This window comes from Lagopus muta, chromosome Z, assembly GCF_023343835.1.
Source record: "Lagopus muta isolate bLagMut1 chromosome Z, bLagMut1 primary, whole genome shotgun sequence".
NCBI classification, from domain to species: Eukaryota; Metazoa; Chordata; class Aves; order Galliformes; family Phasianidae; genus Lagopus; species Lagopus muta.
Window position 1 is genome coordinate 34,094,263 of NC_064472.1, and position 19,795 is coordinate 34,114,057.

At 35.0% G+C, this 19,795-nt stretch overlaps 1 protein-coding gene across 4 annotated transcripts in view; it reads left to right on the top strand.

Annotated features, from left to right (window-relative positions):
• The window catches only part of DENND4C (DENN domain containing 4C), an 80,443-nt gene that overhangs the window by 25,554 nt on the left and 35,094 nt on the right, over positions 1–19,795 (top strand). For all 4 annotated transcript variants that reach the window (XM_048931671.1, XM_048931670.1, XM_048931672.1 and 1 more), the window contains 15 exons: positions 2,079–2,331; positions 3,131–3,200; positions 4,461–4,630; positions 6,015–6,256; positions 7,140–7,206; positions 7,865–7,923; positions 9,202–9,346; positions 9,707–9,882; positions 12,468–12,568; positions 14,447–14,665; positions 15,603–15,748; positions 16,873–16,908; positions 17,396–17,526; positions 18,909–19,041; positions 19,456–19,662. In XM_048931671.1, the coding sequence (XP_048787628.1) occupies positions 2,079–2,331; positions 3,131–3,200; positions 4,461–4,630; positions 6,015–6,256; positions 7,140–7,206; positions 7,865–7,923; positions 9,202–9,346; positions 9,707–9,882; positions 12,468–12,568; positions 14,447–14,665; positions 15,603–15,748; positions 16,873–16,908; positions 17,396–17,526; positions 18,909–19,041; positions 19,456–19,662 (2,155 nt within the window). The remainder of the gene's footprint in view (positions 1–2,078; positions 2,332–3,130; positions 3,201–4,460; positions 4,631–6,014; positions 6,257–7,139; positions 7,207–7,864; positions 7,924–9,201; positions 9,347–9,706; positions 9,883–12,467; positions 12,569–14,446; positions 14,666–15,602; positions 15,749–16,872; positions 16,909–17,395; positions 17,527–18,908; positions 19,042–19,455; positions 19,663–19,795) is intronic.

A 19,795-nucleotide genomic window follows, 5' to 3' on the forward strand; every position in this document is an offset into this window, starting at 1 on the left:
CTACCAGCAGGATCAGAAAAATTATCATTTCCGGTACTCAGCTCTGATAAGGCCACACCTCGAGTACTGTGTTCAGTTTTGTGTCCCTCACTATAAGAAAGACATAGAGGCCCTGGAGCGCGTTCAGAGAAGGGTACTGAAACTGCTGAGGGGTCTGGAGCACAAATCTTACGAGGAGTGGCTGGGGAAAGTGAGCGTTCAGTCTGGAAAAGAGGAGGCTCAAAGGAGACCTTATAGATTCTACACAATATCTTGGGGGAAGTTGTGGTGAGGTGAGGGTTGACCTCTTCTCCCATGCAACTAGTGGTAGCACTAGAGGAAATAGCCTCAATTGCAACAGGGGAGGTTCAGATTAGATATTAGGAAGAATTTATTCTCTGAAAGAGTGGTCTGGCACTGGAATGGGCTGCCCAGGGAATTGGTTGAGTCAGCATCCCTGGAGGTGTTCAAGAAACATTTAGGTGTCGTACTGAAGGACACGGCTTACTGGGCGATTATTAATGGTAGGTGGAGGGTTGGACTAAATTATCTTAGAGGTCAGTTCAAACCTTGGTGATTCTGTGTAAACCTTTTACATTGAACTGCCAGAGTTTTCTAATTAATTTGATCTTCCTTCTCAAAAGATGTCAGCTGGCAGCTGTTTTTGGGATAACTTTAAGTTGTGCTCTAACAGAAATGCATTAAATTGAAATAAAATGTAACTGAAACTTCCATTGAGACTGATCTGTTAATATTCTCTTTAGATACATCTTCTAGTGGAGTATTGTTTTAAAAGTGATGCAGCTCACAAATACTTTTCGTATGCTCTTTTTGAATCCAGGGTTACACCTTAAATTAAATGTAACAAAAGTGTGTTGAGCCAACTCTTTGCATCTTAAAGAATTATTGAAGGTGATCATGTTGTCTCCCATGAGATAGCCGAATGGATTTGTATTGCAGGTTAATGACTAGCAACTTGTTTGATCTCTTTGTTTTGGTTAAGAATTACAGTATTTATAGTTCTCATATGTACTCAGTACTATGACAGGATGTTTTGTTACGTGGAATCTGAATAAACAGTAATATTTATGTATGTATATGTATAAATGCATCTATATGCATCCTGTTTTACAGGTGGTCAACAGTCTTGAAAGAGTTTTAAAAGATATATTATTTTGGTAGTTCAGAAAATTATTGTATCTGTAAAAAGAACTTTTTTAGCTCATATATCTGACTACCTAGAGCTTTCAACTAATACTTGCTAGTAGCCTGTCAAACATTTAGGACCATTTAACTTTAGGACCGTTAAAGATGCCTGCCTTCCCATGGGAAAACTGTTGGTTGAATCTTCGAAAACTAAAAAACATCCACTACAGTTTTGTTACATTTCTCCTAAATTTTAACATGAAAAACTGTTTGAATATGTCAGGTAGTCCGTAGATACTGTAGAGAACAAAGTCATCGCTGTTTGGAGTAAAGTGTGGAACACTGAGCTTATCTTAATGTCTGGATGTTTAAAAGTACGCATGGATGTGTAGTTTGACTTCCAGTGTTTCCTGTCATGGTCAGATCTCAAGGGCTGCATGTTTAGAAAGGACAGAAGTACAAAGTTTTATCTCATTTAGGTAAGAGTACAGCAATATAAGCTATTGATCTGGCTAAAAAAGATCCAGATACTGTTTGAAGGCTTCAGTATGGGTGTTTAGGAGATATATTCTGCTTTCTCGGAATACAGTCAGCTCCAGTTATTATATATTATTTTTTTTCTTCTCTGTGGCGTTGGGTGTTTTTTTTGGTGTGCATGTGCCTGCTATTTGTTTATTTATTTATTTTTGTTATAGCCTTGGAAATTCTAACCAAACTATGAATATAAACCATTGCTGTTTTGGTTTTTTTTCTTTTTTTTTTTTTCCCCCCATAGGAAGCAGACTTCTGTATCACTTACTGTCTACACAATTTTTTAACAGAAATAGTTTTTAAGAAGTACTCAGATGTACTGTGTGAGACAGATGCTACTGTCTATTAGTTCTTACGTTTGCCTATGTAGCTTTGTGTGTACCTGAATGCATGTAATATTTTTGTTTCCTTCCTGTCTGCAGGGTTCTATATGAAGGGAAGGAACGTATCATTTCAGGCTGTGAAGTGGTTCAAGCTACTCCTTATGGTCGTTGTGCTAATGTTAACAATAGTTCAGCTTCTTCTCAACGGATCTTTATCACATACCGAAGGGCTCCTTCAATACGACCTCAGAATTCATTGGCAGTGACAGATATCTGTGTTATTGTTACCAGCAAAGGAGAAACTCCTCCTCATACATTCTGCAAAGTTGATAAGAATTTAAATTGTGGTATGGTGAGTATTTAGATGTTTTAAGTTTTGTTTTGTTTTGTTTTTAAATTGCAAATGAAGTAAGAGAAAAAAGAAAGCAAACACAAAAGAGGTAGCTCTTTGGACTCTTCTTGGCACTGTTCAGTTGGTGTTCTCTGGCTGCATAATTCTTGAACAGTTTTATAGAATTTATTATTCTGATTTTTTTTTTTTCCTTTTCTGTTAAAAGAAATTTCTTACTATGTTATTTCTATTGATACGTAAGAATGTTAGTTACTGCTTACACTTTTATTTTTCAGTCACTTCATATTTATTTAGTCTGTTTTGTGTTTAGTTTTCTCTGGCTGCAGTATGCAATTTTTTTCCTCAAATGGTAGACAAACTACAAAAAAACACCAAAAAAAAACCAACAAAAAAAACCCCTATGTAAGTAGTCAGTTTATAGTAGTACATTTAAAGCTTCTAACGATCTTGTTTAGAATTTTACCACCATTGATGAGTCTGCCTTTAAGTAACCAAGAAAATTGTGTGTGTGAAAGCTGAAAGTGACCTGCTTCACATTTCTGTGTTCTAACGTGGTGATAACTCAAAGAATAGTGTGGTGGTATGGTTATTTTATGCAAATATGCAATCTCTAAAAATGTGAAAAGGGCAAATTCTTCATTCAATGAGTAAAATACACTCAGCAGCCAAACAGAGTGTTTGTTCTGTAATACTTTGTTTCTGTTCTGTTTGTAAGTGGGAGTACATTCAAATGCTTATGCTTCATTTCTTGCCTATTGTCATCTTTATTGGTTCTTACCATGAATTTTGTGCCTTTCAGTGGGGCTCCAGCGTATACCTTTGTTATAAGAAGTCTGTGCCGGCTTCTAACTCTATAGCATACAAAGCTGGTAAGTAATTTCAAAAGCAGACTGTCTCAATGGATTAGCAGAAGGATTCAGATTCCTTCTGAAATATGAATAAAAAATAAAAATAAAAAATTCCAAAAGCTTAAGTGTTATCTGTTGTAATTGTCTTCCACAACTGAGCGTGTTAGTTGAAATCGCCTCCTTTAAATGCCTTCTCTGCTCACCTCAGTTTTTCCCATAGGAATGGGGGAGGGAAGCCTTCATAGAAACAACACTGTTCTGTGTTAATTCTGTTTATATCATGACAGAGTAGGTAGCTTGGGACTTTAAATGGACAGCATAGCAAGCATTGCATGTGTAATGAATGAATTCATATTTTGTGTTGTGTTGGTGGTGATGGAGTAGGAGTAATTGAGAATTCCAGTCAGCTTTATTTGTATTTCCTTTAACGTTTCATAGCAGATCAACATCTTTCAATGAATTTGCAAGTTAAATGTGTTCGTTTCATTGAGTTTTACAACTATTCTCTTATTTCATAGTAAAGGAGGGTGACAAATACTCTGAACAAAAGGTGACAAGAAAGCCTTTTAAGTCTGGGTTTTATATATACCTTTAATTTATTGCTATTGATTTTTTTTTTCCTGAAAAAGTCAAAAAAGCTTCCCAAGTAGTGTCTACTGAGCATTAAATGCAAGAAGTTCCTTTGAGAAGTGTAAACTGCTAAATAGGAATTGAATGCATATATAACAAAGTCAGTGGAACATGAAATGAGTGAGATGAACTGCAAAAGTGAACTGATACTTGTGTGTTCATTTTCTACAAGCAAGACTTAACTATACTGCTGAAAGCAGTGTATAGATTTTTCTTTTTAACTGAACGTATGAAGTGCTTAGCAGAAAATGTGAGGAGATAGCTAGCTTACCTTATTTCCAGTGGAGATACTGCTACTGTAGTAGGTAATTTATCACTTTATTCATAGGGATTTGTAACAAAATCTGTTTCAATGGCACATTAAATAACACAGATAATTTCCGAAGTCAAAATCCTCAGTGGTCAGTTTTTACTATGTAGAGATACTTGAGCAGTTACTGAAAGAGAATTTTTCAATATTCACATGAAATTTCTAATTGATTGTTAGTGGGATGATTTAGCCTTACTGTTAAATGAGCTTATTCTATAGATGTAATCTTCAGCTGTTAAGTTCTGATAAGCAGCAGACTTTTCTGCATATTTTGGAAAATGTATAGCTTATATAGAGCTTGCAGAGCAAATTCACTAACTTTTCATTTTCCCTTACTGAAGGCTTAATTTTCAGATATCCTCAAGAGAACTATGAATCATTCCCATTGTCAGAATCTGTACCTCTCTTCTGCCTTCCTATGGGAGCTACTATTGAATGCTGGGACCCTCAAACCAAATATCCATTACCAGTCTTCTCAACATTTGTACTGACCTGTTCCTCTGCAGAAAAGGTATAGCTACATATTGTGACTGCTTTTTGCTTTAATTTAATTTGCTGACAAGATAAAATAATCTCTTCTGTGTTTAACAGCCACTACTGAAGAAATGATTACATATTTCACTTAGAAAACTGTTATGTCATAAGCCTTATTATGAGACAGATGTAAACGGAAAAGAATATAGGTGAAAGAGTTTGTGCTATTTAGTCATGTGTAAGTAGAACCATATGCTTAGTAAGACTAACAACACAGGACGTGGATTCTTCTGTTCTTTCAAGAAAAGTTCCTGGCAATGCAAAGGTAGCCATGTTGAAGCGATGATCATTTATCAAGTATTAAAAGTGTTTAAGTTCTGGTTTCCCTGTGATTACCTCAAAAGCTAGCTCCTTTTGAATTGGTACGAATGTGCTCTGTAGCTATCTGTGCATGTGAGCAAAAAAATAGTTCCCAGAAAAGAGCACAGTGAGGAGAGGAAAGCTAGGTATGAAGAGGAAGTCTGTGACAAGACCTCAAGAAGTGTAGATCTCCTGTGACTAGTGATGATGTTGGAATTCACATAAACGAGTGCACACAGGCTCCAAAAATTCTGCCCACGTGCTAGAAGTTGGTGTCTGCTATATGCAACAAAAACAGGATTGTACATAGGTTGCTCTGAAAGTAATGCCACCTACTGATTTCCCTGAAAACTACAACAGATATACCATAGCACTATAGCACTGTAGCAATACTTAATTGTGCAAATTCTGAGCTATGAAACACTGTTTGTCAACATTGTCAAATACTAGCTATGCATTTTTGCCAGTGATAAGAGCCTGCATGCCGTGCTTATTTAAAAAAAAAAAAAATCCACACGAGCTGCTCCTGATGGCATTGTTGCTAAGAAAATGTTGCCCATGCAGTCCATCTTTAAATAGCCCAATCAGATGAAAGCCGGAAGGCACCAAATCCGGACTCTGTGGTGGGTGTTATAGGACATTCCAGTTGAGACTGTCAGTGTACTTCATAATCTTTTCAAAATGGTACGGTATTACCTTCATTCAAAAGAAAGGTTGTCTTCTTCTCTGACCTTACTCTGAAAGTTTGAGCCTTCAGCTTAGTCAGGATGTGGTAGTCAGAGCTGATTGTTTGTCCACTTGCAGGTTGTCCCATGTTACTGAGTGTAAATGCTTAGAGTGAAGTGGCATGAAAAAGAGGAAGGGAGGTACAGAGATCCAAAAATGTTACATATTTTCTTTTATAAGGATATTTACTGTACGTTATATATAAAGGATAAGTAGTTTAGCAAGCAACTGATTATTGTGTGCAAACACCAATGGCTTATGGATGCTTCCGAAATTCTAACCCAAACTCCCTTTTAAATACTTGACTTACTCAGCTGTGTTTCTTCATCTTTTAGGTTTATGGTGCTGCTATTCAGTTTTATGAGCCTTATCCTCGGGAGCTGCTAACAGAAAAGCAACAATTGCAGTTGGGACTCTTGACAGCTGTAGAGAGAAAAGTGGTTACTTCCAAGTCCATCAATTCCAATAAATGTATCTGCCTTCTTTCACACTGGCCTTTCTTTGATGCATTTCGAAAATTTCTTATGTTCATCTACAAGCTCTCTGTCTCTGGACCTCATCCTCTTCCCATTGAAAAGTACGTTCATTATTTTTCAGGTTAATATGTATAAATATCAGTTCAAGTAGTCATCTGATCTATATGTCATGCCTTCATAGCTGCTATATTTGCCCTGTCTTTTGCACTGTGTAGCTTGTATTGTACTGATTGTACTGATAGAAATTGTTCTTTCTTACAGTTAGTCTGAGTAGGTTTTGCAGTGCTAGGAGTGTGAACTGGATTGTGAACCAGATTTTACCATTGCTTTTCTGCTAGAATTTCTGGAGCCTGTTTACCTTTCATTTAAAGTTCTCAGATTCAGAACATTTCTGAGCTACAAGCACATTCCAGTGCTTATTGTTTTGTACCTTATTAAACACAAGCGCAGAGACTCTGCATTAGCAATATATGTCTGTGTCTGTATTAAAACACTGCAAATAATGCAGATGATTGGTCTCTGTTCTTTGCCTCCTCTACATTCTGTCTATAAAAATACAAAGCTTTCCAAAAGTTAATTTTGCTGTGTGGAGTCCTAAAAGTTCACTGAAATCTGTTATCTTTAAAACTGCATTAGTCTTCCAGCAATGAAGTATTTTGCTTTTCCTAGCTAAGCCCCGTTAGAAACTTTGTAGTATGGAGTTTTGCTACCAGTTTGCCTAAAAGCCATTGTGTTTTGTGTTTTGTGTACATATCTGAAGCTGCCAATATTAACTTTTTACTTTCCATGAAATGTAGGTGAGTAGGCCTTCTTTGTTTCAATTTGCGTAAATAGGCTTCTGAATGTAGCAAAACAGTAAACAAATAGCAAATGCACTTCTAGAATGTACAGAAACATAGGTATTCCAAAATCTTACAAACACTGTATTCAGTCCCTGCTTAGTCCCCAGTTCTAATCTTCTAAGGTTTTACCTTTCTTTTTCAGGCACATTTCCCATTTTATGCACAATATACCTTTCCCTTCACCACAAAGACCAAGAATTCTTGTGCAGGTAAGCAAAATTTTTGCTTTCATTTTTGCTTTCATTTTGATTGGCAAACCCTTCCTGCCTTCAAAAGCCTGGATTTTTTTCCTTTTTTTTTTTTTTTTTTTTTTTTTTTTTTTTTTTTTTTTTTTTTTTTTTTTTTCCAATTCAGTTTTGAGTTACTGCTGTAAGGAGCTGAGAGGAAACTGGTGGGTAGAGTCTCCTTCTCTTACACTGTTGTATAACAGCGGATGATATAAACTGCAGAAGCTGTCCTGCTTGTGCTTTTGAAATTTCTATCATACACTGCTCTTTCATTTTATAGACATCATTTTCATTATGTCACCGGGGAGTTGTTTATGTCACTTTTCCACCACCTATTGTTGGTCGAATGTTATTCCCCTGTGGCACTGTCTCCTCTGCTTTGTTTAATCACCTAGCAGCAGTTTCATGCTCAACACTGAGTCATAAACAGTTACTTGTAACTTACGAGAATGATCCCGGTAACTAGTACAAACTTGTTGACTTAGTGAACGGAAGCTCCGAAGATTTTCTGATTTGCATCTCTTGTGTGACATTGTGACCCTACCTAACAAGCATTTTATTAGATCATAGATTTAAATATTGTACCTCACTAAGTTTGGAATTGTTCTTAGTAATCATGCTTTTTTTTTATGCGTTTCAGCTTTCTGCACATGATGCATTAATATTGTCCCAGCCAGTTTCTACTCCACTGCCATTAAGGTATTAATGTTTAATCTGTTTGCTGCTTGAAACATCCTGAGCCAAATAGAAATGAGGCATAAAAGAAAACCAAATACTGCTGCAATATTATTAGTTCACTCAAACAGACAGCTTAATACATTTTTTGAATACCAGGCAGTGTTTTTGTTTTGTCATGGACCTATTCCTTATGAAAGAATGGTATTCTGATTCTGAAATGAAGACAGATTGCCAGATTATTGTAGAAATTAGAAGTAGACTGTGGGGAAAAATATATGTATTTCAATATCTTATATCTTTGGAATATATGTAGCAAGCAACTTTTATAATACCACAAATAGACTTTTTAAAAATCTTGCATTATTTATCCCTTTTATGGATCCATGGGAGGTACTTTTATCAAGCAATTACTTGAAATCGATCAATGCACAAACATTTTGGAAATGGAAATTTTATACCTTAAAATTGATATTTGTGTTTGAGGATTACTGCAGCCTCTGGGAGTACTGCCTACTCTTTTAGGGCTGGAGATCCCTATGGATGTGACTTGACTTTTTATTTTATTTTCTTTCATTTTTAAGTTAAAAACCAAAATGTCCCTTTTTTAATTTTTTTTTTTATTATTTTTTTCCTTAAATATTAACGTACATAATATTCTGTATGCAGAAAGATCCAGTGTTTAGTCGCATCCATTACACAGCCATTTAAGGGAAAAATTGTAGCCAGACACCAAGCTGCAAAGTAAGATGTAAGCACTATTCAAAGGGCAGATTTTAGACCTCTCTAAGCCTCTGACAGTTATCAATAAAATTCCTGAAATGTCTGTACAGTGTCCAAACAAATAAAATGGAGATTAAATTGCAGAAACAAAATGCATTTTGATATCAGAAGGATGGATTGTTTTTTTTCACTTGTCTAATATTAGATTTGATACTGTGATATTAATATTAAATGGATACTGTCAACATGATTTTTTGCCTTTTTCTCATTGTTTGAAACTATTAGTGTTATTTTGTACTTGGATTAGTTGCTAATGCCTTAAATCTGTTGTATTGTTAATTTAGATGCCTGTGCACGTATGATAGGGCTATAAAAAGCACAGTTAGTGTGTTGTATTGTAAGTTTCTTTAAGAGTGGATTTTGAACTTAGGTTTCTCTGTGGCAGTACAAGTCTTGTGTTGGGGTGATTGCTGACTGGCTATTTTGTGTGTGATAATCATACTATGATTACTCAACTGTTAGGTGCAAAACAGCCATCAGAAGTTCTTCTTTTTTTCCCCTTTTCCACTCACCCCTTAGTGGAGCAAACTTCAGCACTCTACTCATGAATCTTGGACCGGAAAACTGTGCTACCCTGTTACTGTTTGTATTGTTAGAAGGCAAGATCCTCCTCCATTCTCTTAGACCGGCTGTGTTGACAGGAGTTGCCGAAGCTGTAGTAGCTGTAAGTACAAAATGTTCGGTACAGCAGCGAGGGAAATTGCTGCAAACTCCATAATTACTGTGAAGCTTAGATGAATTAGAATGCTTGATGCATCAACTGATCAATTTTCCTAGCAATATCATTTAGTTAAAATACCCTAGCATGTCTAATTGTAACTGTTGAAATGATCAACGTTTTTCATAAATATTTAAGAAGTGTGCTGTAAGAAGTGATCAAATGTAGTCTTTTTTTTTTTTTTTCACAGTAAAACAAGGTTCTTAGCAGTTTCAGCTTACTGCATGTAACAACTTCACCTTTTTTTATTGTGCAATATCTGTTGTCCTTTTTTAATGCGTTGGTTTCATTTCATTTTTCCTTCAGATGATATTTCCATTTCAGTGGCAATGTCCATATATCCCCCTCTGTCCTTTGTCTCTGGCCACCGTACTCAGTGCACCTGTTCCATTTATTGTTGGAGTTGATTCACGATATTTTGATCTGTATGATCCACCACAGGATATTGTGTGCATTGACTTAGACACAAACATGGTGTACATGTAAGTTATATGGGGTTTTTACATTTATCTGTAGATGCAGAGATTGGTAAACTACGTTAGAGAAAATTTGATTTAAAACCTATTTTGTCTAATTGTTTCTGCCTGCCCACTAATCTTTTTCTCATTTCACATGTTTCTTAGAGAGCTAAAATTTATTAAAGGAAGGGTCAGCACTTGGAGCTGCTGGAAAATACGTGATGCAGATGCATATTATAAATGAAGTAACAATTATAATGTACACACTAGGAAAATGTGCAGGAAAAGCCATATAAGAATATTTTATTTTTATTATCCCACTGTTTTACACCTTTTCATCTGGCTCCACCATTTTGGAGCTTGGTTTGTATGTGTTTACTGAGTATTGGTATGAACGTGAAAGTTTCAGGACTTGTCATGGCAGTTTTTGATGCTGTCTTGCAGTGAGGACACTTTGTCAGTGTTAATTAAGTGTTAATTTTTCTTAAGTTACAAGAGCTGAGTTCTCAGTGAGATCAAACAAGCAAAATCCTTTGGACTGCCTACATTTGGTACACAGTATTTTCATTTAATTATGTTTTAATTTACTTTCTCAAGTAAAGGTATTGCCTGACAAGTTTTTCCACATTTTCTCCAGGAGAGGCTTATCTAGAATAACTTCATTTTGTAGTAGATCATAATGGAAGTGCAGATAACTGAATTGAGAATAAGTTTTTTAATTTCTTAAGTTGCTGAGTTATCTTTTCATTTTAGTCTGTTAGATCATAAGTAGAAAGAATTTCTAAGCTATTTAAAGATGAAAGTGTGAGTAAGTAAATAATATGCACTTTTTTGTGTGAGGAAAATACAATTGTAACATCATCTTGTATCACTTTTACTCTTGATTGTCATTTTAACTAATTTGAGTCAAAATTAGTTACTTGGGTCGGTTGAATGCTTTTTGGCTTTGATTATGTCAAAAGAACCCTTTCTGTGATGCTCTAATAAAGCAAATGCTTCCTTTAAATTGCTGAAGGTGCGTTGTTCTATTACTAGCACCAAAGAAAGGAATAAACAACAAAGCAGATTGTGTTCATTTTATTTGCCTTTTTCTTCTCCCCGGTCCTTGTTTCACTGTTGTACATCAAAGTATTATGTCATAAAAAAAAAAAAAAATTGTAACAGATATTGTGAAAGAGCAACACATTGAAGGAATGCAATGAAGCTAACTTGTTTATATGAAGAAAAGTATCTGGTTGGTTGGTTGTTTATTCACAACAAGAATGGAAATTAAAGTCTGGGTTGCAGAAAAATGAAGCAGATAAAGTAGTAGTAGAGAGAGAAAAATGTCAAGATTCTGTTGGAATGAGTGACAGAAAGATCAAGTGCAAACCTTGCTTGCATTGGTTATTGGATACTGAGCTAAAAACACACTAGTTATTGACCTCATTTCTGCTCATCTGAAAGGACTCTGACACTTTTTCCCTGTGTCTTATAAGTCCATTTCTTTTTCAGTAGCTAATCTGCTGATCGATCATCTTTTGCTTTCAGTTTTTTATACATATAATTTATACCATTTACTTGACTTATGGAGAAATTGAATGTCTTACATTTGACTTGAAGTAAATGAGATGGTGCTGAAGATCATATAGAGTTCTAAAACCTTCAGGGAGTATTAATGTTTGATTTTATTTTGTGTGCAGCTTTTACACCATACAGGAAAAATATCTGAAGAATTTAGTGCTGTTCTAGTACATCAGTGTGTCTGACTTGGTGTTTTTAGGAGAGGTTTGCTGGTATCTTCCTTACGATAGATTGAAGCTTCATTTACCGTCAGAAATACTGAATGTCTTTTATTCATTCAACATCTTAATGTTTTTTGTTGGATGTTTTTAACTGTCTGTGAAAGTAACATCAAAAAGTCATTAAGGAAAGTATCCTTTCTTGGGTGCAAATTTGAGAATTTCTTTTGTGTGGGGTCTTTTTAAACACACTGTTTAAAGACATGCTGTTGTGAGGAAAAAATAAATAAAAAGGGACATGACATCTGCAAGCATTTTTAATTTATGAAACTTAGACTCCCTTCTTAAGTGATATGTTTGTGCCATTTGAATGCATTGATGCAGAATGCTACATAGGCATTCTCTTCCTCTCTTTCAACGAGTTCATATTGTATTCCAAAACAATGTTAATTTCTATCAATAACAATAAGGCAAATATACTGTAGTATAACTAGCAATCGCATACAGATTGGTGTTCCTGGACTGTACCAGTGAGAGTAATAAAAATTCTGAAAGGGAAGTCAACAATGTGAAACTTCAAACATGAAGAGTCTAAATCAAGTATTAATGCAGGTCCTCCTACCAGACTGGAGAACAATTGACTCATAATTCAATTTATACTGTTCTTTCCTGAGGAAAAGAAATTCTGAGTTGATATCAATCTTCTGCCTTTTTTTTTTTTTTTTTTTTTTTTTTTTCCTAAATTTCATTTCAGATAAACAGGGGCAGTGGACAGATTTCTTTTTAAATAAATTCCTTTTTCTGAAAATGAATTAACGTAGTTCAGTGTAAGCAATTCTTTTCTATATGGTCTGTATTTTTATATATTCTTTTATCTTTTATTCTTAGATCAGATGACAAGAAGAGCACAAACTGGAAGCAGTTTCCTAAGAAGCCATGTAAAAGTCTGCTCAGCACCTTAAAGAAGCTGTACCCACAGCTGGCAGCAGGTGAAATATATAAAATAAAATGGGAAGGGATAAGAACAGAAACTGCATAAGCAGGGAAAATAAATATTAAAAGAACTACTAAATTTTCTGATACACATCTACAAGTCTTAATTTATAATTAGCATATAAATGTAAGTACTCTTTGTAAAGTGTGATGTAAATTTTTCTTTTCTTTTGCTTTTTTCCTTTTCCTGTGACTTCCTCATATTTGGAATTTTTAAACATTTTTAAACATTTGTATTTCAGTGTCAGCCATGTTCATGAATCTGATAAAAAATGATAGAGGAAATGAGCAGTATCTTACGTGCTCAGTGCTTCAGGTATTGTGCAGAGACTGGTGAATATCTCAAATGCTGACTACAAAAATAATCAAGAAGCAAAATATTGACTAAGTATTTTGTCAAAAGGAGAAAAAAACTGGTCATCAAATTAATAACTTGGAAAGATAAAAACCAACTTGTATCTGACTGAGCGTATTTCATGTATAGCGTCTATCTGTCCATAGATAGAATCTTCAACATAGGATGGTTCAGAGTGTGTTCAGTTGCTTTGCTGTAACAGGGATAGTTACAGCTTCATAGGTATACAACAGATATACAAAGTTGGTGAGCTACAGGAACAGAAAAATGCATTAATTAGGATTTGGGCTTTCTTGCCTCGGATTTGTTTATTTTTTTTGTTTTTCAGATAGTCTTTACCTAATCTGTTAGAAAGCGTCAATTTTTTTGTTTTGCTTTGTCAGCAGGAACTCCCATTTGCTCTGCCTAATACAAGGAATGCTCTAAAAGTAATGCCTCCTATTCTATTGTGTTAGCCCACCATGTCAGAGGCAGATGGTGGTGGTAAGGCAGTAGAGGTTGAACCTTCCCAACAATATTTCATTACAAGTTATAATTGAATGTGTACCTCTGAGCAACAGATGACAGCAGAGGGGTAGTCTGATAAAATGACGTCTGATATGAAGGTGTAGATGAAGCAAGGGTATGGAACTGATTTCCTTCATGAGGAATAAATGGCATCTATTGACATTCATTGATGCTTGCTAAATGTTTACGGACTCCAAACAACAGATGCGTGCACAGTCAGGTGGTGAGTGGTGTGTTTCAGCAGTGACATAGCAGCTGTGAAACAGTTGGTCATCCTAGCTGGTACAGATTTTTATGAGGTTGGCATGCAGGCTGTTGTGATGAAAATGCATAGCTAATGGTGGTATGTTGAAAAATAGTGTTCTTTGTTTTGTGTAGCTGTTGTAGTTTCCATGGAGGCATTGCTTTCAGAGTAATCTATATGTATAAATGCTGCAAGCTGTTTTCCAGTGTTAAGTCGAGCAGAGCCAGTGTTCTTTTGTTATTTTATACTATTATTTACTTTTATACTTATTTTAAAAATCTGGAATTGTAATCTGTTCCAAGTTGAATTTTCAGCAGTTTCTGCTACTGTCTTTTTTCTTGAAGAATGCCAGAGTAACCTCTGGATGTCATCTGCTTTTGTTCACCATTTGCTTCAATTGCTCCTCTGTGTTTCAGTTGATGTACTACTGAAAGACAACAATTAGTTGTGTATGTGGTAGTATTAACTCAAAAGAGAATCATTTCATTATCTCAGATCAGTGAGGGCTTGATAAGATAGGAAAAACACATAAGCCTGCTGCTTAGGTTACTGCTGCTTACCTGCTGAGGTAACTGTTTCTTATATGGGCCTGATCAATTGGAAAGTAATCATGGGCCAAGGAAAAATCTAGTTTCCAGTGTAGGTAATTCTTGAATATGGGCAATAAAAAAAGAAAAAAGATTTATACCTTCATCAGCATCTTGCAAAAGTTGTCTGTTCACCTGCACTGCATTTTAATACAGGATTCTATATATTGCTGTTTGCTAGTTCACAGGAAAACTCAAGAAGGTTCTGCAGTGGAGATGACTCCTATTGAAGCAGATTTTTCCTGGCAGAAGAAGATGACAGAACTCGAGATGGAGATCCAGGAAGCTTTCCTGCGTTTTATGGCATCTATTTTAAAGGGTTACAGAACATTCCTTAAACCTATCACCCAGGCACCTTCAAATAAAGCAACTGCTGCTGATTCTTTGTTTGATCATCAAGGTGAGGTTGAGATAAATCAGCCACTGATAACACTGGCAGTGTTACAGTTTAAGAATTGTGGAGCTGTTTAACTTCAAAGTTTAGATTTTTCTTTGGTTATACAGCTTTTGGCTATATTTAGAATTGCAGTTATATAAAATCAGGCTATTCAAAATTGATTAGAGCATTGATGTGTGTAAACAGGAACTTTCATTTTTTAAGAGCTCTGGTATTGAGAAAACAGTGGGATACCCTCTCTGCTTGGCATATTCTCTAAAGGCACCTCTTAGGGAATAATGTCTTTCAAATTGGACATAGCAAAAATGCCATAAGCATAAGTAATGAAGAGCAAATTTATTTATTTATTTATTTATTTATTTATTTTTGGTGCAGATGGGAAAATAAGAGAGTGCTTAGCAAAGATCAGAAACGTAATAAACTAGTTAGCAAATATCTTCTTATTTTCCTGACCTTATCACCGTAAGTTTTCTAATATGCTCTTGTGTTAAATGCCAGCTGAAATGTCAGTGGTGGTTTTTTGTCTTGTTTTTGAGTTAACTAGAAGAGATGTTCTTATTCCAAGTCTCAGAAAGATATAGGTGTTTTCAGATGTAACACCTCTTCTGATATCAGAAGGGTTTTTTTCTTCTTCTAAATGCTTTTCAGTGAGGTGGTCTTCTCCTTTTCCATGCATAAAAAGCAAACAAATCCAGCAAATAAATTGAATGATTACAAGGAAGTGGCTACTTGCCATGTATCATGAACTGTGTGGGGAAAATTACCTTTAAAAATTTTATTCTATTCTTCTGAATGCAAGTAGTGATAAGTAGTTGTTTATGCTAAAAAAGCCAACATTTTATTTATTTGCACTTTAAATAGTTTATGTTGATATGTTCTGTGTCAGTTTTTTATGGAAATTGTAACTGGTATTTAGTTGTGTGTTCCTTTTTCTAACCAGGATTTTTGAAAAGTAGAGACCGTGCGTATGCAAAGTTCTATACACACCTTACCAAAACGCAAATATTCAGCAGCTTTATTGAAGAGTGCAGTTTTGTGAGTGACAAGGACACAGGCTTGGCATTTTTTGACGACTGCATAGAAAAGGTGAAAAACACACTAATATTATTAAATTGTATACTTCATTTTACTTGCTATATTGGCTTTTAGTTGTAAAGACTGGTATCATTTTAGCAAGTGTTGTGTGAGATGTATTGCTGAGTTGTTGTTGTCATCCTCCATCTTGTTGAGTGGCTACCACTTTCTGTGTTAATACAGGAAACTGTTATCGAAATCCTGGAGGGCTCAAGCTATTAGCTAATGCTAGAAGTACCAATATCTTATAACACAGTACCCTTGTTTGTTCCCTTTAAACAGTATTCAGCCTCCCTGTGATTTGGAATTACCTACCAGCGGTCACTTATGGTGTTCTTTTTCATGCAGTTTGAATTTTGAACAAAAATATGCCAAATGATCAGGCTTGTCGTCAAAACTGATTTCCATAGATAACACTTCATTTAATTGCTTATATTTGTTTAACTAAGATTGATGTTACCCACTTTGGGTTTTTTTTGGAACAAAGTCTCTTCAGCATGGCTCTGGTCGAGGTAGGTTATTTAGATCGTAGCTTCATTTGAAAAATGGCAAGTTGACAAATTAAAATTTAGGAGCTAAAGGATTTCATGCATTGTTAATTTGTATATGTATAGAACCTTCACTTTTGTGCCAAGTTCTTACAGAGTGAATCTCTTGATTCTGTATTGATTCGGATCATTTAACATTTTGAAACACTTCATGAAATTTCTAAGTTTCCATACGTTTTTCTTCTCCTGAGTATTGGGCATCCAGGCTATGCATCTAGGCTGTGGTCTGTTTAATAATGTTAATAACTTAGTGCAGCTTATTAATGTGTCACAGACTTAGATTTTCATATTGAAAGTATCTGCTTAACAGGAGTTTCTTTCAATTAAGTTAAATTAAATTCCTTTCTTTAATAGATTTTAAATTATGTTTAGCCTGTAATTTTAACATTGAAAACATGATCATAACTACCTTTTCTTGCTTTCAGTGAAGTAATTCTACGAAAGCAAGCATAATTGTTTCCACAGTAGTCTGGAAACTTAAGTGTTGCTCATTTGATGCATCAGTAAATCCTACAGCTGTAATAAGGCTATATAGGATCTTTTTTTAAGTTGAGAAAAAGCTCTAATTTTTTCTTCCTCTTTCTGTAGCTCTTTCCAGATAAAGGAACAGAAAAAGGAGATAAGGTACTTTGTTTCTCAATGTTTTATCATGAAATAGAAATGACAAGCCAGGGCTGTAGACTTGAATGTTGAAAGCAAATATAAATGTTATATATGTTTATATTGTGCTGATACACAATATATAAAATACATATTGAAAATCTACTTCACACATTCAAATGTACATTTTAATCATAGATGCTTTATATATATATATATGTATGTGTGTGTAAAGTTAATATTAACATATATAAACATATATTGTGATATATATAATATAATGTTAATTGTATTTTTTGTATATTGTATATATTACATATATATATACACACCATATATATATATGTTGTGTGTGTATATATATATATATGTATTGTTGCGTGTGTATATATATATATATATATATATATATATATATATGCACTTATATATATATACACACAACATATATATAATGTTAATTGTATCCTGAAACTACTTTCAGAGCTCAGATTAGAAATTCTGTTTTCAGGTTGATGTAGATTCTGCTGAAGATGCACGGTTGATTGAGCTTGATGAATCACAAAAAAGTGAACACACAGTATTTATAATGCCACCAGAACCTCCTCCTGATGATGGACAAGACCGAGCTCCAAAATACAGGTACAGTTCAAAGAACAAAATAGAGAAGAACTGAAGTATTTGAATGCTTATGATGTTAAATAGGGCAAATGTTCCAACTTGGTTCAAAACTTATTATAATAAGATGTTATGTATAACATCAATAGAAATGTGATCTGTTTGGACCCTGCTAATTTTTCGAATGTCTAGAGGTCAGTATTTTGTGTATGTTTGAGGGCAAGCAGATTTTAGTTCTAAGCTTTCTGTAACTGTCTGCCAGATTTATACCAATTCTTTGTTATGATGGTGCTTTGAAAGTAATGCCTCCGATTTTATTAGATTTGCCTATCACATCAGAGGCAGATGTTGGTGGCATGGGCATAGACGTTAAACCTTCTTGACAGTATTCCGTTACATTTTGTTGCCATGTGACAGAAGGCAGCAGAGGGGCAGTCTAACAAAATGGCATCTGATATGGAAGTGCATCTGAAGTGAAGGGGTGTCACTGAATTCTTCCATGCTAAAAAAGTTGTACCTACAGACATTTATAATGCTTGCTCAATGTTTATGGAGACCAAGCAGTAGATATGGTCACAGTGAAGTGGTGGGTGATGCATTTCACCATCATAGCAGCTGTGAAACAGTTGGTCGTCCCCTGCTGGTGAAAATTTTTAAGTTTGACATGCAGGCTGTTATTCATCACTGGAGAAAATACATAGCTAATGGTGGTAACGGTATTGAAAAATAGATTTTTGTAGCTGAGAGTTTGCTCTATCATGTATTGTTATTGTGCTTTGTAGCTGTTGTTCCATGGAAATAGATAGGAATCATTACATTTGGAGTGACCTATGTATTCAACATGTATCTGTCATTGAGCCATTTAGGTGTATTTTGTAGTACCTTGAGTACATTCTCTTTCTTTCACCCAGAAAGGATGAGTAATGGATCTTCCCAATATTACTGATCTCTAAGAATGAACCAAAAACAAAGAAAGAGAAAAAGCTTTGCAAATCTTTCATTCAGTGTTTTTCAGCCCTATGCAGGAAGTGTGGAGTTTCAGCAAGTGCATATTTGCTTTTTCTTACTCTTTCTTGGATGTTATAAAAGTTCTGTTTCCTGCTGTTGTCCTGATTAATCATCATCTCTACTTCCCTGTCCTCTGTGGTGTGGATGGCAGTCTTGTTCTTGAATTCACAGTTTACTAAGATTTAATATCCTTTTTTTCCTTTTTCAGTATCTTTTGAACTCAAAGAATCTAATTTTCTCACTCCTGCATGCTCACTGTCCTTTCATCTTGGTTCTTTATTCTCTTTATTAGTTTTTTGTTCACAAGTTGTCTTCATAGGGCTATCAATGGATATAGGAAAAGCTTTTCTCTTCTTTTTTTTTTTTTTTTTGTTTTTTTGTTTTAATAATCTATATAGCTATAAAAACTTCCCACGACTAGATTTCAAGCTCTTTGACAGACCACAGGAACTCAAGCTCTCCTTCAGGAAACACCCAGCTGGATGCAGCATTTCAAATAGTCCAGCACTCATGGCAAAGAGGACGAAACAGGTCAGATATGTCTTACGGTAACCACTGTGTGAATACAAAGGTTTTTGTAAAATTACCACTGCCTGTTTGTATTACAAATTATGCTAGAAATTAGCATCTGTGATGAAGGTTTATTTTCAAACCAGTTTTAAAGCTTTAGGCAGTATATTTAAAGAAAAAAAAAAAAAGAAATTGAAAGCAGTGCTTGAATGAAAGGAGCAAAATAAAGGAGAGGGTGGGATTCAGATGCTCTTCTCTCACTTGTGGAGAGCCTTAGTAAGAGAGTGTTAAGAGAGGAAAGTCAGTTTAATGTTTGTCTGTTGTTTTTAAATGCTTCCTTTAAGAGTCTGGTTTTTGAGTTAGTAATGATTTCTAGATTCTGCTTGTTCCATCTCTGTTGTCTTTCTTTGTTGTTGTTTTGTTTCACCCTTATAGGAGATAAAAACAGCTCATAAGCTAGCCAAGAAATTCTACGTAAGCCCTCCGCAGTGGGCTAAGTGTCTCTTCAGCCACAGTTACAGCTTATGGTTTATTTGTCTGCCAGCCTACGTCAGAGTTGCACATCCTAAGGTCAAAGCTCTGCAGCAGGCATATGATATTCTAATTAAAATGAGGAAAACTGATGTGGAACCGCTAGATGAGGCAAGTGTAAATAAAATATCATTACAGTGAACATGGAAAACAAGGTGCAAGTATAGTGTATTTCACAGGCAACAGCAGGTGAAGCATTCTTATATTTTGTCCTGTTTTAAAGCTATATTGAAATAGTCTTGTA